This window comes from Glandiceps talaboti, chromosome 5, assembly GCF_964340395.1.
Source record: "Glandiceps talaboti chromosome 5, keGlaTala1.1, whole genome shotgun sequence".
NCBI lineage: Eukaryota > Metazoa > Hemichordata > Enteropneusta > Spengelidae > Glandiceps > Glandiceps talaboti.
This window is the reverse complement of record NC_135553.1, coordinates 2,132,565-2,152,023: the sequence shown is the minus strand read 5'-3', so window position 1 is coordinate 2,152,023 and position 19,459 is coordinate 2,132,565. Positions and strand designations below refer to the sequence as shown.

Genomic DNA, 19,459 nt, shown 5'->3' with positions numbered 1-19,459 from the left:
TTTTTAATTTCTGAAACTCTATTCATATCCATGAATGTTATCCTCAACATAATCGAAGTCTTGAAAATTACAAAATCATTCGGAATCCTATTCCTATTTTGTACAACGATAGGAAGCCATACCAGTTGTCATTCTAGACTTAAAATTCTGTAGTCACATGGGGGGTTTATACATGACGTCACCAGGTAGCCATTTTCAGCGGTCGGACATATACACTTGTTCGGAAATTACTGATATTTTTGCTGATTGCTGATCTTATTTTTTTCGATTTCTTTGGTTAAGCAAATGAGTTATCAAGAATTCTATATTGTGTCATATTAGGATAGCGTTAATGGCACCCACAAATGCCAGCAGTGCTCCCGATGTGGCAGGGACTGTCGTTACTCTTATATCCCTTCTTTCTAGTACCATAAACGCTAAACCAACATCATCATATCCGAATGGACCAAACGACAGTACAGGTATGCCTAATGAAATGACAACCACTGTTACATCTAGTATACAGCCTATCGTCGAAACACCCATAACATGGCTGCAGACACCCGCGGCGAGGGGAATAAGTGGAACCTTTGCTTGGTTGGCAATTTTGATCACAGTTCACCAGGTAAGTGAAAAAAAAACATCGACTAATCCTACCATAAACTCTCCGATCGACGTAACGTCGATCGTGTAGATGATGTCATAGTGTGTCACGTCCTCAAAAATCCCTTCATTCATACTGAGATGGTAAAACTACAGAGAGTGAAGAATTACGTTCTAAGTCCGATCACGTGCCTTGGTGTATTATAATTGGTACGAGTGGCGATAATTTGATTAACTGTGTTTGACAACAACAGTAAAATCCTAATCAAAACAATTCAGACTAATGGCGTTGTAACCTCTCACCCCCACCCCAAACTATCCACGTTGCTTTTCATAAAATGCAGAAGTGATACTTTGGAATGAAACTTTAGATCATCTTTTACAGTTTACGTAAAATAAAAATGAAATGAATGATTCAACAAAACAGTGGTTATGCTTATGACTTTATGTGTGGCCAGGGTAAATATTAATGTTAATATTTGCATGATCAGTTATTATTTGTTTAAAACAGCAGTTGTTTAAAATTAATATTTATTTGTATTTCAAATGATTCTGTTGATTAATTTGTAGGCATTAGACTTCTGTTTTATAAAAGTTAATATTCACACACAAAAAACAGGAAATAAATTTACAGGTAAAAAAATAAAAGCCAAATAAACACAAAGTCTGTTTTATTTGGCTAGGTTAGTAACTAGGAATTACCAGCCAGGGCTAAATGTTTGATATTGATACCAAAGTGCACATGAAACTGAAGTTAGTTTCTTAGTTCTCCTAAAATGTTAATAATTCAATTAGTGAGCAGAACAAAAAGTGGTACAAATAATGATCACCTGTCTGGTAAATTTCATGTCAATTTCTACCACTTTATCACAGTATATGTTATAGAACCAAGAGTGTCATGTCAAATAATACACTGTGTTACACTGTTATACTTATCATATGGCAAATAGTAATGTATGTGTTGTCAGTGTGTTCTAAATCGATGTCTATTGTCACAATATCAATGCCCATTAAATGAATTCACAGCAGTAATCAGTTCTGCTATGTACTATACTTGTTGGAATTTGTTCAATCTGTTTCATTCTCTGACACTAGCATGACATGTGTGTAATTAGGTTTACATTCTGCATTCTCTACACATAACTAAAGTTTTGAAGGTTACTAAAATGAATCATCACATTTAATTCATACCTTTTTGTGCACATTTTCATTTTTCAAAAAGACAAAGAATATACCTTGATGAATCTTAAGAAAACTTGTTAACGTATTTTGTGTATTTCAGAACTTGTTATACTAATAAAATAGCATCAACAGTTGATATTGACAAACAAATATTTGAATTTTTAAGAATTATGTAAATTATTTCAATAGTGTATGCAAAATTACTATCATCAGTCTGTCAGATCTAGTGTAAGAAATGAATTAGTAGAAGCAATCACTCACTCAGTCAGTCACATAAACATCTAACACATACATGTAGCCATACACCCCAAGTAATGAGTATACACCCAATGTGCACATAGACCACACTTGGGCATATACTTACATATACATGCATGTGACTTGCATGTGTGTGCAAACACACACACTCCACCCCCCACCCCCCCACCCCCCCACCTATTTGAATTATAGTGCTGTATTGTTGGCCAAAATAAAATAAAAATAAAATGTTGACCAGACATAGACATATAATATATTTACATTGATATGTGATATATGTGAAATAGTGTACTGAGTTGTCCATGGTGTCAGTGAAGCATAACTAAAAGGTGTGTGAAATTCTATGACCAGTTTTCACCTTGTATACTACACTACCTGGTACAAGCTTGGTGAGGTCAGCAAAACAGATGACATTATGCACAACATCAAGGCAGGGTTATAATAAAACACAGATTCATGAGATTTGGACTTTGATATTTTGAAAAGCTTGGTTTTATAAGTACTTGAGGTGGTACCTAGACAAATATGTCATTGTATGGATAGATGTATTCAGTGTTGTACAAGACTCAAGTCATTTCAGTGTGTGTACTTACAGCACTTGGCGAAATCGTAGCTTTAATATTCTTGAGTAAAAGGCAAAGTGCATGCATTGATAATCAGCATTTGTCAATTATCACAAGTCATCCATTACTACATGAAGTAACTCACATGTCTAAATTGTAGACTTATTATTAGATAGATATGTTATTGGTTTTACTGATATGAGTTGACTCAGATTAATTAGTTTTTACTGTTCATTTAGGAAAACCTGCTATATTGTACAATTTTATTGCTTCATATTGGATCTTGAACTCAAAGTGATCAAAACATCACATGATCATCTGACGACAGTTTTTTTTTTACTTACCATTCTGATTGCCCTTTGGATACTTTCACAAAATCATTGAATATTCTTTGTGTAGGTAGACTAATGTATGGAATTTAGATACCGATCAACAATTATGCATTACTGTAGCTAATTAGAGCTAAATAAATAATGTCTGTCTTCCAGCAGCTTGTTATAAGCTGATACTAGTATCATGTCTGTTGGTGACACGCCATACATAAATAGCACAGAGTGGATGTATGATTCATAGTCAGTGGGATTCTAACTTTGTTGAAATAGCGTGATCTATCTAGGGATCTGAAAAGTCACAATAGTTTATACCTTTGAATCATTGAATATGGCAGTTTCAATATCGTTGCTTGTTCAAAAAGGTAAAAAACAGTCGTTTCACAATAAATTGACACAGCGGTTAATTATCAAACATTTCCAGCAAATGCCAGTATTGATATTGTGAAGTACAGGGAATTAATGAGAAAGGCAGAGGAAAACCGTAGGAGTGAGTGAAAAGAATCAAGTCATACCATACAAATGAATAAAATAAGACTTTTATAAATTATATGACTTGATGCTGTCAACCTACTCAACTCAAGTCTTAGTCTATTTAGAAAAGAATCCTTGCCCTAGAGGTATTTACATCTATCAGTTTATCGATATAGTGTTTTTGGTGAGGATGAATTTATGTATTTATCTGCCAAAGTTCGCCAATCCAAACCTTTAGTTATTTCACTTCTCAAATGTATCTTTATACAATGATAGAGAATTATCTAGATTTGTACTGTACATCAAGGGTACAAAAAGTATAAGACTTATCGAGGCCCTTTTTTTTCATTCGTCTATATGTATATTAAATTTCAGTTGTAATATTCAGCAGATTTTCATCATTTCATTCATATTGTTTAGATTGACATCAGTTCATGAGGGATGTTTGCAGCTGAGGTCACAACTTAACAGCAGTGATTTGTATTATTCAAACTTTAAAAAGGACCATAAAAAAACCTCCAAGGTTCTTGTGAAGGATTGATTTAATTCAGATTGTGTGATATTCTACAGACATGTGACATTCAAAACTTTGCATATGTATTGTATGCTGTACACAAAGTAGGAACACATGTTTGAAGGTCTGGCAGGTTAATAGCATATTAAGGCCTTCTCACACAAAGGGATGTGGTATTTTTGTATGACTAGTATGTAAACTATAGAAACCTTTTATAAATTATATATAAAACATTCTACATAACTTTTGAATCAATGGAAAAGTCACTTAAGAATTAAAAATAATTGTGATGTAGTTTTTCATGTGGCAGCCCATTCCATTGGCATCCATGATGGAAATATGAAATGTTAATGTTGAACAGTGATATTGATGATGTACAAATATCACAGTGAGGGCTTTGATAAACAAATACTGTAGACAGTGTTGGAAATATTAATATCTTTGGATAAAAACAACACTATTTTTCCCAAGTTGATGAAAATTCATGTAAAATATAAACTTGATCTTTGAGTTGACCTCAAAGACAGGTATTATTCACTGTGTACTAGTGTTCTCTATTTTCTCTTTGTTTTGTAAAGGAATATCTCATTTTACCTGAAATTATTTTGAGATATATAAATGGTTAAATATCCCTGAAGTAAGAGAATTAAAAAGATATACAATTTGATCCTTATTAAAATAAGATACTACTGAGTGTCATTTTGTTAACCCCAGTGAAGTGAGTACGTCATTACATCATACTGTGCTTGCATGATTGACTGCACAAATTACAAATGTCTTGTGATTTATTTTGTTTCTTTGGTTACTACCTCAAACATCTTTCATTTTATGCATATTTTGGTATTTAAATACATCTTTGGTCGAAACTGAAACAGCATAGGTTGTACAATAGAACGGCTGTACCTATTGTTGAAAAGGGACATTAGAATAATAATGACAACATGTTGTTTGTTATTTGTTGTTCTATTTCCTGTGTTTTGTCAGATATGAGGGTAGGTTTGCTAATTGAGAAATCATACAATAGAGTCATATCAATTTCATCATGTGATATTACAGACAGAATTTTGGTTCTATCTCATCTAGAAATCAAACAGATTTCTATATTCCAAATAGAAATATATATTTCACAATACATACCTAAACTATAGTAGCAGAACTTGGCATCAAAAAATCATCTTGTTTGTATGATTTATTTAATTGTCAACAAACTACTTCATAAGATTTAGTAAATTTCAATGAACTTCAGCACACAGACAACATAAATATTCACTTGACAGAGGTAATTTCATGAAAATAATGGCAATGTAATTATTCATATCATGTTAACCTTTGACATAAAGGCACTAAATGAAGATGTATACTGCATTCCTATCACACTTCATACTGGTAGATTTATTCATTTCCTCTTTATACAGTATAGTTTATTAGAATTTATTGTAAGACATGAATTTTCATCAAAGTAAGCGCCATTGGTAGGATATAGTATAGGAACACCTTAGTAGCATGTACTGTATATCAGTTGGGATTATGGAAAAAGAGTGATGGTGCAAGACAAGTTTGCTATAACACACAGTGTCACTGGGGGAATTTACAGGGGTCAATGGTCATCAAATTTGATAACATACAGTCACAATCACGCAACATGGATATATTGGTACATGTACATGGTCCACGTCTTTGTGTACTTTACATTCAATACTTGAGTATGAATAGACACAAACAAACATCATGTGATACTGAGCTATCAACCCACCTTATACAACATCTCACCTATATCAGTGTATTGATAGGGTACATTTGGGATCCACCCCTTTTTTTGACAAAGCATGTAAACATATATCTTTTCCCACTTAGCTAGCCTAGAATCTGGGCGATTTGGGATTTTGAAGTTTGAGTTCCCAATCTACTGTTGGGGAATTTACGAATTCAAAACCCCCATCTGCATGGATTCCAGGCTACTGTTTAGCTTGATGGCCAACCTTTCCTTGTAAACACTAAGTTTGGTCCCAGACTAGACAGTATTCATAATGCTAAATTTACAAATTTTGTTGGTGGGATTATTTAAGAAAACTAATGGTACATTTGAAATCTGTAACATCATTTGATTATTTCATACATGTATATTTCACATGTCAAAGTCCTGACAATAATAATGGGTGCTGTTTTATCATATAAAATAAATGATTATTTGATGAATACAGTGTATTTTGATGACTAATCCGTTGGGCTATTGCTTGGTAGAGTGTACCAGTCAGTGATATCTTTGAGCCTTTCATGAGTTTCTCGTCCAAAATTATACTTTAAAAATAGACAAATTGAATTATATGTATACTTTCATGGCTGTTGGATATATAAAACATTGGTTTATACTAGAAGAAGAATTGTGATGTCACATGAAGCAAACCATGCATTACAGAGGAAATGAGGTCAAAAGTAATATCATAGAACAGTAAATTACCCATAGAAATATTCTAAGTTAGTACTTGAACAATTTGAGTAGAGTTCTGCTAAATGATGATATGCACATGTCCTAGTATAATAATCAAGTGAGTCTTTGATACAGTAAGTCAGTATGTAATATTTCTCCCAACATAACTGTTTTAGAACACAGGACCTTATGGCGTTTGATGAATAATAAATGTTATATGAGCTCATCTTTGCAAACTGTCTAAGTTCATGAATTTAACTACGTATTGCACTGAATTCAGTTACCTCACAAAACCTTTCCCCAGGTATCCACCATGGCTACGGTGCAATATGAAGTAAATTCATTATAAATTTTGTATGTGAGTTGCTCTATTTTCAATTTTTATTACTTATAAATGAGAGAATATTATGATGAAAGAAGCATTTTAATTAGTTGACATCGTTTATTACTTTATTGTTTTTGCATAATTCATGTATTCCCCAATTTTAAATTATTTCAAATTTGTTGACACTTCGTAGTCCTAGTATTCAGATTTCAAAATGAGATTATGAGAATAAAAATGATTGCAGATACAAAGTTAACTGTATTGTGGTTTCATAGGTGTAAATGTTGGAGATAATGTGTGTGTGTGTGTGGGGGGGGGTATCAAAAGTTAGTTTATAGTTTAATAAATGCTTTCTGATATTTGCAGCAGTATGTGTTTGTACTAGTCCTGACATGTTAATGTAATTGGGGTTCATCAATTCTGTTGATTTGAGTTGTATTGAGTTGTGATTTTATGTTGGCTCACAAACGACTGCGACCATTGATTCAAACAGAATGTTTCAATATAGCTGGGGGACTGCTTAGCATGTGTAGCTGTATAAATCCAACGATAACATTGTCTGAAAATGACTTGAAAATTGACTATGTAGACAATGCAGTCTTTGTTCTTGTGTACATATGTAGTAAGGCACTGAGTCACTGTGAGTGCATCTTATACATTTAATAGCATTATTGAAAAATATAGAAGCAGCACACATCATGAGATGTAAACAAAGATATGATAATCACACAATTTTAATATATTAGACATTCACCTACATTATTGCCATGGCAACAAGTACCGTCATAGTGGTATGATGTTATCGTTAAGCTAGCCATTGAATAAACCTAGGTAACTATCTCAATTTGATCAAATTAACAATCCTACAAAGTACCAGTTTTTTTTACATTATGTATGACTTAATCCACAATATTATATCTGTATAAATCATCTGAACCAGCCTTTACTCTTTACTGAGGCAGTTCTAGCCATCAATTGTAACTGTGTCTTGCTGTCGTTTTCTTCACTATGTTGTCAATACATGACCCAAATTCATGGTTTATGTCTATTTGTTGTGTTATTTGATGTTGTCATGTTAGTAGTATATTACAATGCCATATATTGGATGTCTAGATATTAAATTATAATAATTTGGATTTACATTACATGTAATGTTATTAAATATTCAAAGCCATAAAAAGTCTCACACGTTACTGGATGTATTATCATATAAATGCAGTCAGTTTTTTGCTGTTTTCAAATAGAGGCCTTTTCAGGAAAACAAACCTGTTAATCGGAATAAACCGAAGGCATAAGTCTGAGAAAGTCATTTATTTGATTTGAAAAGTGACAACTTAAGGCATAATTGCATATACTTTAGATATCATTTTACTGATTAGCACAGTGGAGAATTCTATTTTTAAGAATACTTAAAATGTTGTTATTATAAACCTAGCGACTACTAGATTTAAAGTAGTAGGTATGTTATGTAGCATGATTACAAAATGATCGACATGAAAACTGTTAGCTTATTAAAAAGATTCATCATCATGTACACTCAAAGTGTAATCACTCACTAGACCCTGGTGAATGCAGGAGTGTACACAACAATACATTGTATTCTAACACAACGATAGTCTGGAGGCTATCCTGGTATCCATGACTTCAAAGATCTCTCTTAGGTGAAGAAGAGATTCAAAACCATGGATAGATTCTATACTATTACACAAACAAATCTTGCTGTCTAGAAAGCTGTATGCTTAGTAGTAAAAGACTTGCACTGATTCTAAGCTTAAAGATCAAATTGAAATCATCGCTATAAGAGAAATATTTTCTACAAGTTACACTGATCATGAGCTGCATGAGTATATGACAGGATTTGTGTAATTCAAGATTCCAAGAATTAAAGAATTAAAATTTTTTTTTTTTTTTAAACGTGTAATTTAGATATAAGCTAAATCATTTATTATATACAGTGTTTTATTTAAGGGCGGTAAGTAGGTAAAATCTACCAGGGTTCCCACATCATTTTACCGGGGTTCCCCACCTAAACTATGATACATTGCATGGGAAGCACTACCAGTTTTACCTCTTTCCCCCTTTCTGTTACCTGGGTTCCCAAACCTTAGCAAAAACACTGATATAGATATGATATCAACTTTTGCTGACAAAATTTGTTATTTTGATAAACACACATTCTATTTCTTTATTTGATATACTGATTTGTTGTTGTATGCTGCAAGTCTGGTTCACTGTAGAACTCAAAGTGGTTATACAATTGTCAACAAAAATCCAGACATTTTGGCAGTATAGTATAGTGTGTGGTTTCTTTGTATGTTGATGCCATGGCGGGTTAGTTGTAATCCCAAGACCACACAAGGACATGTTGTTTTCAGACAAAATTTGGCCAGACATACTACTTGAAATCAACACTACATGCTGGCATGTCATTATAATTCTAAATGTGTAAATCTGTGTTTGTATTATTTCATAATACCTGCAGGTGACACTGACTGGTATTATATCTATACATATTTTCTTTTGTCTTTATTAAAGATGTGTGCTATATTTTCATTTAGGTGCCACATTCTTTGTTCTGATTACATACAGCTGTCACAGTTCAATGCAAAATACCATGACTCATGCAAATGCTGGTAGTATTATGAAAAATTATTAACGTATCTCAAAATTTGTCAATCATATAACTGTACCTACAAATATTTTATTTTTTCATATGAGACATGAAAAGGTAAATTGGATAGAAAAGACTATAACTACTAGAGTTATTAAAATTGAATCCGTTGTAATAATTCAATAAATGACTATGCATACTTGGTCTGTATATCATAATTATTACAATATAACAATGTCAAATTCCAATAAAGAAAATCATAGTGAAACATAAGCAAGCCTTCACTGTTTGTTTCTCAAAATTGTATATTTATATGTTTGTACTGAGACAGAAAAATGGTCAGTTGTTACATAGATGCTACAAGGTACATATCACTCAGAATACTCGGCATTAAGTTTTATTTACTAAAAAGATGTATAGTTACAGTTATAGCTTATTGAACCACACAGTGATGGATAGGTTGAGGCTGTGAATATTGCCCTTTCATGTACCCTCTCACAGTAGTAGAGTCGTTCATTCATGTACCCTCCCATAGTAGTAGAGTCGTTCATTCATGTACCCTCCCACAGTAGTAGAGCCATTCATTCATGTACCCTCTCACAGTAGTAGAGTCGTTCATTCATGTACCCTCCCACAGTAGTAGAGTCGTTCATTCATGTACCCTCTCACAGTAGTAGAGTCGTTCATTCATGTACCCTCCCATAGTAGTAGAGTCGTTCATTCATGTACCCTCCCACAGTAGTAGAGCCATTCATTCATGTACCCTCCCACAGTAGTAGAGCCATTCATTCATGTACCCTCCCACAGTAGTAGAGCCATTCATTCATGTACCCTCCCACAGTAGTAGAGCCATTCATTCATGTCGTGGATGTCCATACATCATCAAACAACTCAGATTTCATGCTGTATGTACATCAGTACATTTGACATCAAATAGATGATGAATTAGCAGCCTAGAATCATTTCAATTAAGGAGAGAAGTTCTAAGTATATGCATGAATTATCTATGAGTTGATGAATAAGAATTAGAGAGTAAAACTAACAGCTATCAAAGGTGACAATCCTAAAATACAATATAAATCTATTTAGAGTATTACTGGAAAGCTAATGAAACCAAAATATTTAAATTGTGCTTTAAATTCCTTTTTGTGGAATAAATTCACTTCTTCTTTTTTTAGTTAAATATATTGCCATCTCTTGTAGGGTTTGTTTTCAATACTATGGTTTGTTAGTATGTCTAAAAATTTAAAATAAGTCGTATCCCAATTTCCACTACGGTTTGAAACCAAATGTGTTTTGTGCATGAATACAATCATTGTTATGTATTGACTGTTTAGAACTGCAAAAATTGACATTTGGATTTCATTGAAAACTGTATCATGGTTTGATTGTTTATACTTTTGTTTTTTACAGATTTATCTTCATTTACGATATTACTGCTGCCCAAATGAACAGCGATGGATTGTCAGGATTTTGTTTATTGTACCTATCTATGCCTTTGATTCCTGGCTCAGTTTACTATTTATTGGAAAAGATAATTACTATGTTTATTTCAACAGTATACGAGATTGCTACGAAGGTATGTAATACCAGACTCTATGAACCATAACATACAGGGTGATCAATTTCAATGTCAGCTCAATATGGTGAAATGGTCAAAGGGGCTGACTTGATGTATTTTTGTACATTGCTGGTTGTGAGGTCATGAGTGTAGCACTCATATTTAAATGTGAAGTATTCAGAAGCATTGATACATAGTGTGTTTTAAAAAATACAAAACTTTTAAAACAGAAAAATCCAAAAATTTGAAAAGTGGAAGATTCAAATCCCTCTGGACATAGAAATGTTGTGTTTTAGGAGAATGTTGCAGATGACAAATTTTTAAATTAAACTATGGTATGTATCCTAGTAACATTAGAAGTCATGTACTGATTATCCATTTATTTTGTCTCTACAGCATTTGTCATCTACAACTTTTTGAGTCTGTGTTATGAGTACTTAGGAGGGGAGAGTGCAATAATGTCTGAGATCAGAGGACAGCCAATCAAGTAAGTAACTATCTATTGTGATAATCAAAAAATATTGTCTGATTACGGCCGAGGATAGATGAAAGTTTTTAAGTCAGAAAATCCTGGGTTAGAAGTTTACTGTTGGGTTCATTTGATAGTTGGTGGTCAGCCGTATCACCCAAGGTTTATGTAAAATAATAAGGTGTACTATATTAACGTGATATGTCAAAGTTATGAATTATTATAAGAAATAGAGGCTTCCGGTAGCTACAGTTCAGTAAAACTTGATACTAGAGTTGTTAGAAGTCAACACAGCATGTTTTAGAATCACTGTGTTAAGGAATTCAGAGTTCTAGGCCAGTTAGGAAGGATGTAATTTGTAAGTCAAATGGTACATAACAACATACTTGTAGTATATATAGCAATATCATACTATGTAAGTAGTAAATATCACACATACTTAGTTTCACAAAGTTACTATTTATACAAATGGGTTTAGTTGAACCAATGACCAAATTATAAAATGGGTCATTGCAGTGACCCTTGATAAGTTGTTATTCACTGGGGTAGTGTATATTTCAGACTAACTGTACATGTATGTGTGTCCACTTTATTGTGTCAAAGTTACAGTACACATGCATAAGCTCAAGTCTGCAAAAATTATCAGTTTGAGATAATGCTGCTATGAGCAGAAAAATGAAATCAGAAATCAGGTCATCGGTGTGTCCACTGACCAGCTATAATTCAGGGTAGATGTACTGCACATCTTAAGTATTTACAATACCCATACCATTGTCATGTGTAGATGAAGTTTATCAAGTTATCAGATTGAGAAATGCTGGTTTCATATGACTTTTAGTCTCAATCGTGTCAGTCAGAATGCATTCCCAGGGTGGAATTCTAGTGTTTGGTCATGCAGACATTTATTTGCTAGCCCAGGTGAACATATCTCAGACTTTAACAATAGCTACTATTCATACCCAAGACAAGGTCAGCCTTGATGGGAATGCAATTACCTGTGAAGTCTTGGATACCATGTAATTGTCTACTGAGCCATCAGACTCTCAATATGCTGGCCATAGATGACTCAGGAAATACAGGAGACAATGAAAGACATATTGTCAGTTCTTTTGATATGATAGGAAGTGCCTATTGTGTAGTCATAGGTAGTTATAAACAATGTGGTGAAGCGATTAGAAAATAGTTCAGTTCATTTTACCATATTGTAATCAACTTTGTTTTTAACGTTAAATTGTTCAGTCCAAGAGATTTTTGAGTTCAATCATCTTGTCTTATTCATTTATTGTAAGACTTCAGATATCACTTAAATTCAGATATGGAATATTCAGTCATATATACGCCCCAGTAGACTGTAAAATATGTCATGTTGATCAGCCCTATCAGTCTTCTTAACATGAGTGCTGGCTGATAGCATGGTATGAATGTCTGCATTTTACAGACTAACACATCAGTTGATTTGTTGATTGTTACAATACACCATATGGAAATATAGACCTTGCCAACATTGTGTTTGACTTAAATTTCTTAATGCCCAGGCTTAGCTTTGCCAATTTGGGTGAAACTTTGTGATGTCTTCAGTATGGCATTCTCTCTCATTCACTCTCTTCTTGTGTTGTTTGTATAAGCATTCACCCACATTGATTTTCTTGTATTCTTTGTGAGGTCAAGTTGAATTGGCTGTGATGTACCTGTTGTGTGTTTGACTGACTGTCTCTCTGTCTCTCTGTCTCTCTGTCTCTCTGTCTCTCTGTCTGTCTGTTATTGACTTGTATTCACTTATTGTTTTAATCCTCAGGTCAAGTTGGTTGTGGTGTACCTGTTGTCTGTCTGGCAGCTCCTACTCCATTGGTTTTCTGCGATTCTGTAAACAGGCCACCCTACAGTTTTGTATCATAAAACCTGTCATGTCACTTCTCACCCTCATCTTGCAAGCTTTCAAGAAATATGCAGACGGTGATTGGAGGTGAGTGTACAGAAAGAGACAGGCAAACATACATACACACACACACACACACACACACACACACACACACACACACACACACACACACATACTCATGTATATGCATGCAAATAAATGTGCAAACTCACAAAAATACACTCACACACACCATATAAAAAATTATTTTTTACTAAAATTTGAGTTTGTGATATTCCTTATAGAAAATTTTGTACATATTCTGAAAATTGTTTTATAGCTTTCTTGATTTCTTTGACTTTTAAATTTCAATAAGTAACACATTACCTTACAAACTCAAAGATGATTGGATTGACACATAACATAAATTTAGAAACACCGAGTCTTGTTTTCTAGTTTGTCTATCTTCTTGTGTCAGGAAGTAGTTAACTATTATATATCAAATATAGACACACTTCAAAAAATCTCAGGAATATAGGAATTTTATGAGAAGCAGAAAATCACTTGTACACTCCTTGAATGTCAAGACATTTGGAGACCACTCTTGAAAAGACTTTGAATTCCATGAAAAATTCAAGTCACTGTTGCAATCTCCTGGAAAATAAAATATTCAAAACAAACAGTCATAAAGTATTCAGAAATCTTTTTTGCACAGCAAGTAAATTCCATGATGAGAAATCAGATAGCTGTTTTACAAAATACTTCTTGGAAATGACATATTTGACCCTGAAATCTATGTATAAAAATAATTTCAGAAAAGATGGACTGAAATTTCAATGTGTAAATTGAAATGATTTTGAGTGTATGAACCTTGCTAGTACTTCTATGAACTAATACTTGATATAACTATTTTCTTCCCTATGACAGCATTCATGGTGGCTACCTCTACATAACAATCATCTATAACATCTCTGTCAGTATGGCTCTCTATGCTCTTTTCCTCTTCTACCAAGCCACAAAGGAATTGTTGGCTCCCTATGACCCTGTCATCAAATTCTGTGTGGTCAAATCAGTTATTTTCCTCTCCTTCTGGCAAGGTAAGGTTATCCACTCCCTTTTCTTTGTAAAAATATAGTACTGTGAAAAGCTTAGAGTTAGATAAACGTTTTGAGACTAGGAATCATATCTCTGTGGGAAGTTATTTTACAAAGGAAGTGTGCTTATCTTTTGCATGGAAATGTCATTGTATAGTATCCATGGCAACTTTTGATAGAAATCGAAACAAATGTTGAAGCAAGGTAACATATCATATTTCATGTCCGGATTGAAAGACGATGTTGTATTGTATGTAATAAGATTCCTGATAGGTAACAATAGCAGATAAAATCTTGTAACAAGGAAACTGATAGTAACACAACTAGTCTGGAAAAGGTTGAAAATGAGATATCTTTTCCTGTCATGTTTTAATAACACCAAAAGTCCAGTTTCAAATCTGTCAACAGAACTGAATGGATTTTTTATGACTATTTTAGCATATGTGGGATTTTCATCAGGAAAGTGTTGTGTCCTAAATTGATAACTTTGGATATTAAATCCAGAAATGATTACTTTTGCTGACTGTATTGTTTCATTTTGACTTGATTTCATATTACATCTTCATTCATTTTATTGGCAATGCATTCAGAAATAGCGTGGTCGCTAGTACCAAGATACATCACACATTTCCCCATATACAGCGCCATGTATTCTGTATGTACAGGAAGTTTGAACAAGCTACTCAGGGGATGGTTGTCATCTGACTGTACTCTGGGTTTGCCAGTGAAATCTTTCTCTGTCATTAATGTCGTTTAGACTTTGTTCTATAAAATCACTCATAATCAAGGAGGTCAACATGTCTTCCCATCATTTCACAATGAAAATGTTATTTCAAAGACGATAAAGACAAAACAAGCTGGAATGTAACAACGTAAGTTACATCTTCCCATGCAATGCATCTTGGAACCGGAAAATAGTCTATTGAGGGAACTATTTCTTCATCCATAGAGGACAGTGTGTTTTAGTTGATGAATATCTTTTACTTGTATGTATAGTTTCACTTCTTTATCTTCAGGTTATTTGTGACACTAAAGTTTACAACAAAATAAAATAATTTTGTTTTGGCATAAAATATTACTAGCAAAATCCCAAGGCAAACAAGTCAAGATTATCTGTGAGAATGGTCAACAGTGAGAATGCCATAATTTAAGCATCTCTCTGAAATCGCAGTACAAGGAATTGTAAATATTCAATTTTAGTGAGCAACTATTTTTAGTTTGCTTTGTCAGTTTTATGATTCTGTGCAGAGTTTTATCAAAATATAAATTTGTTATTACAGGTGTATTGTTGGCCATTCTGGAAGTGGCAGGTGTTATATCTCCTGTACTGACAAGTGAGCAGGTTGTCAGCATACCAGCTGGCACAGTTTCAGCAGGGTGGCAGAATTTCTTGGTTTGTATTGAAATGTTGTTTGCTGCCGTAGCTTTACGCTTTGCTTTCCCACACACTGTGTATCAACAGGAAGAGTACACCAAGGGAAGAAATCCTTCTAACATGCAGGTTAGTCAAGTTGTCCAAAAATATCTATTTCAAACACACAAGTTAGGGCAAGTATGTAATGCTAACATACAGATTAGGCAAAGTATCTATTGCTAACTTACAAGTTAGGCGAAGTATGTATTGCTAATATACAAGTTAGGCAAAAAATCTATTGCAAACACACAAGTTAGGCAAAATATGTATTGCTAACTTACAAGTTAGGCAAAGTATCTATTGCTAATATACAAGATAGGCAAAGTATCTATTGCTAACATACAAGTTAGGCAAAATATGTATTGCTAACTTACAAGTTAACCATGCGAGAATGAATGTTCATTGACTGTAAGTCTTAAGTTCACAGTTACTAATAAAACTTTCCACTGACAGTCAAAAAAAAATTCTTGAAATCCCAAATTTTCAGCAATGTCCCGTCAGCATCATCAGCATCCCTGACAATGCTAACGAGGTGTCAGCAAAAATTTGCTAATCATGTCAAGGAAAGTTTCTCTTTAAACAGATTCATTGTGCAACTTTTGAGAAACAGTAGCAGGAAAATACTAGTACTAGAAATGCCAAATGGACTAAAAAAAATGTTTTTCATTTAAACGTATGTAGGGGCAATCTTCTATCTGTACTAGCTCACTAGTATGGTATTCACAGGGTTTAAAGATATGTCTGTTGCAACATATTCTTATAGTAATAACCAGGTAGAGTACAATGAAAGTGTGTTAGCAATAAGTGATGAAATTTAATATCCTTCCATAACATTACACAGGTATCTCTAAATGTATGACATTCACATCTGTAGGATTTCTAAGCTAGAGTATATTACAATGATGAATTTGTTTTTTATTTCTCTAGCAGAGCATATCCAGCAGTTTGAAGGAGACAATGAACCCTAAAGACTTTGTGAATGATGCCATCCATAACTTCTCACCAGCTTACCAGCAGTATACACAACAAAGCCAGGGTAGTATTAACGATGATTTTATGGACGTCCCAAGAACACCAGAGCCTCCACCCCCCAAGAAAAATGGACACAGCAAAGGTTTCAGGCTTGGACGAACCAGCAACAATGAGAAATCCACCCTGCTAAGCTCTGACGATGAGTTCTAAATGGAAACCTCATGCAGTGATTCTTGCATCTGTGGACTCAAAGATTAAAAGGAGCAGTAAACTAAATGTTTGATATGATATATCCGTATATTGTAGATGGGAGTATACACTAGACACAGTAGATGTGTTTGTGTGTGACATTATATAGCTGTCTATACTGGACAAGATGTGTAGATAGTATGTGATGTGTACTGTGATGACATGTTCACAAATGAACCATACCCTTGAAAGGATTCCCATTGTAAACCAGACAGTAAAAGTCTTCTAAACCAGGAAACACTCTCTTAATGGAAGATTGCAAAGTTGATTGCATAACAATGTAGTATGTATATTCACCAGAGAAAAGAAAAAAAAACTTTAAATGTACAAGACCATTAACTAGCTATAAAGTATGTACATGAATGTTTATTGTAGTAACATGTACTTTGCTGTCTTGTTTAACAGACTCCCTAGCTAGATAAGGTAACAGACTCCCTAGCTAGATAAGGTACATTTACCAAGGAGTCTAGTTGATTAAATGTATCTCTTGCCGAAGTAGTTGGGTACAAAATATATACTATAGTAGCCCATCCATTCAACAGAGATACCAAGGCTTCCTACCTATCAGATTTATCTTTGACCAAATTGATGCCTCATTAGTTATGTGATTATAAAGTGGAGGGGTAAGCTGGTTGACAGGATATGCAGTGGTTATCCCAGGTTTATGCTGGCTATGTAAAGAAATCCAATGGTTTTTCCAAGTTTATTGTGGCTGGCTGGCAGGCTGGCTGGCTGGATAGTCATTGGTTATCCTTGGTTTATGTTGGCTATATGGATATTCATTGGTTATCCCTGGTTCAGGCTGGGTAGCTTGAAATCTATTTTTGATCATAGGTTTGTGCTGGCTATATAGATGTCCATTGGTTATCCCTGGTTTATACTGGTTATATGGATATTCACTGGTTATCCCTGGTTTGTATTGGGTTGCTTGATATCTATTGGTTATCCTAGGTTTGTGCTGGCTAGCTGGCTAGATATCCAGTGGTTATACCAGTTTTATGCTGGCTGGCTGGCTAGATATCCAGTGGTCATACCAGTTTTATGCTGGCTGGCTGGCTAGATATCCAGTGATATTAACAGGTTTATGCTGGCTATATGGATATGCAATGGTTATTCTTGGCTTGCTTGCTATTTATTTCTTATCCTTGGTTTATACTGGTTCACTCGATGTCCAGTGATTATCCTTGGTTTATGCTGGTTGGCTGGATATCCATTCATTATCCAAGGTTTGAACTGGCTGGATAGTGATCCCTGGATTATAAATATTGCATGGAATGGATGTAATTTTTGAAGTGACTATATGAGGAATATAAAATCATTCATCTGATGATATAAAAGCTTGGTATCTCTGGGTAGAACACAGCATAGAATCAACATCCATACAATTATTATGAGATGATGCAAATTGCAAATACACATTATTATGTGACATGATGTAACATTGTATTTAAACTAAACATGATATTTAACTTGTAGTTATTGTGAGCTTTTTGTGTATTTAGTACTAAAGTGTATCTTGATTTATTAATACTATGAAAGGGATTGACTGATTCAAATATTTAATATCAAAGGCTGACTAAATTTTAAGAAGAAAAGAAAAAGGGGAAAGATAAAGCAGGTGTATTAATTTTAGTGCATTCAGAATGATTTCCATATTATTCTTGTATTTAGAAATGAGACTATTTTTGATAGGAGTTTATCATTTACTTATGTATGTTTTACTTGCTGGAGTTTTGTATATACACAGACAAGGTGCTTGTCTGTGGTATGTACTTTATGCTAGCCCAGAGACTTCGCTATTTGGCTTGAAAATATCATTCCACAGTACCTCAGTCCTGTCAAGCCAACATGTCAAATCAGATAACCTGGTCTCTAGGCTAGAATAGTTTGTATGAGGACATAACTAACAAATTAGAAATCATGTTTAGTTTAATGACAGTTACACCATAGATAAACACTGTCTAATGAAATAATCAATGTTAATGGATAATTTTAGATGCTGCCTGTAGTATAAATGATAGATGTATATATTAAAACTAAACAGGATGCATTTTATTTACCTCTAAATGGTTTTTATTTAGAAGGAAAAAATCAGAAATTTATGTAAAATTCCATCTTTGTAGTATATGAAATTTGATTTTTGTTGTTTTACAATTTTTTTGCATGATTGCATGTTTAAAAGTATTTGTCCATTTCCAGGAAAATGTTTTGTTTTATGATATTATTACTATTCAGTTGTGATTTCATTTTTTTGTCTCTGTATAAAGTGCCAAGTGTATTACATGTGGTTGTTATTAACTACCGATTTGTAAAACATTGTTTAAGCAAGTGAAAAAATAAAATCATCAATGTGTATGATCATAGACATTCCTATAGCATGCTTAGTATATTTCCTTCCAGTAAATGCTCTACAAGTAGTTCTAGGGAAGTAAAGCTAGGGATGCCATGACATGATCAGGAGCTTGCTAAATATCTTGCAGTTAAAGGGACTGTCTCAGAATGTTGCATAAGCTCAGGAAATGAGATTCTTTTATTTCGAGCCAAGAGGTAATATTTTTTGCTATGGTTAACCTTGA

General features: G+C 33.7%; 1 protein-coding gene across 2 annotated transcripts; it reads left to right on the top strand.

Annotated features, from left to right (window-relative positions):
• The first annotated feature begins 188 nt into the window (after positions 1–188).
• On the top strand, positions 189–19,199 carry LOC144435078 (transmembrane protein 184B-like). Of its 2 annotated transcripts, none has more exons than XM_078123627.1 (7): positions 189–604; positions 10,680–10,845; positions 11,224–11,314; positions 13,092–13,259; positions 14,082–14,251; positions 15,529–15,749; positions 16,593–19,199. In XM_078123627.1, the coding sequence occupies exons 1-7, from the start codon at positions 332–334 to the stop codon at positions 16,842–16,844; spliced, it is 1,341 nt and encodes a 446-aa protein (XP_077979753.1). In that variant the 5' UTR covers positions 189–331; the 3' UTR covers positions 16,845–19,199. The 2 variants fall into 2 exon arrangements, with proteins under 2 accessions (XP_077979753.1, XP_077979752.1); XM_078123626.1 differs by having other exon boundaries at positions 16,590–19,198.
• Positions 19,200–19,459: the final 260 nt, after the last annotated feature.

Coding starts and splice junctions, on each gene's coding strand:
- LOC144435078 (XM_078123626.1), top strand. CDS start 332: ATGGCACCCACAAATGCCAGCAGTGCTCCCGATGTGGCAGGGACTGTC. Junction 605..10,679: donor TTTTGATCACAGTTCACCAG/GTAAGTGAAAAA, acceptor TGTTTTTTACAG/ATTTATCTTCATTTACGATA. Junction 13,260..14,081: donor TATGCAGACGGTGATTGGAG/GTGAGTGTACAG, acceptor TCCCTATGACAG/CATTCATGGTGGCTACCTCT.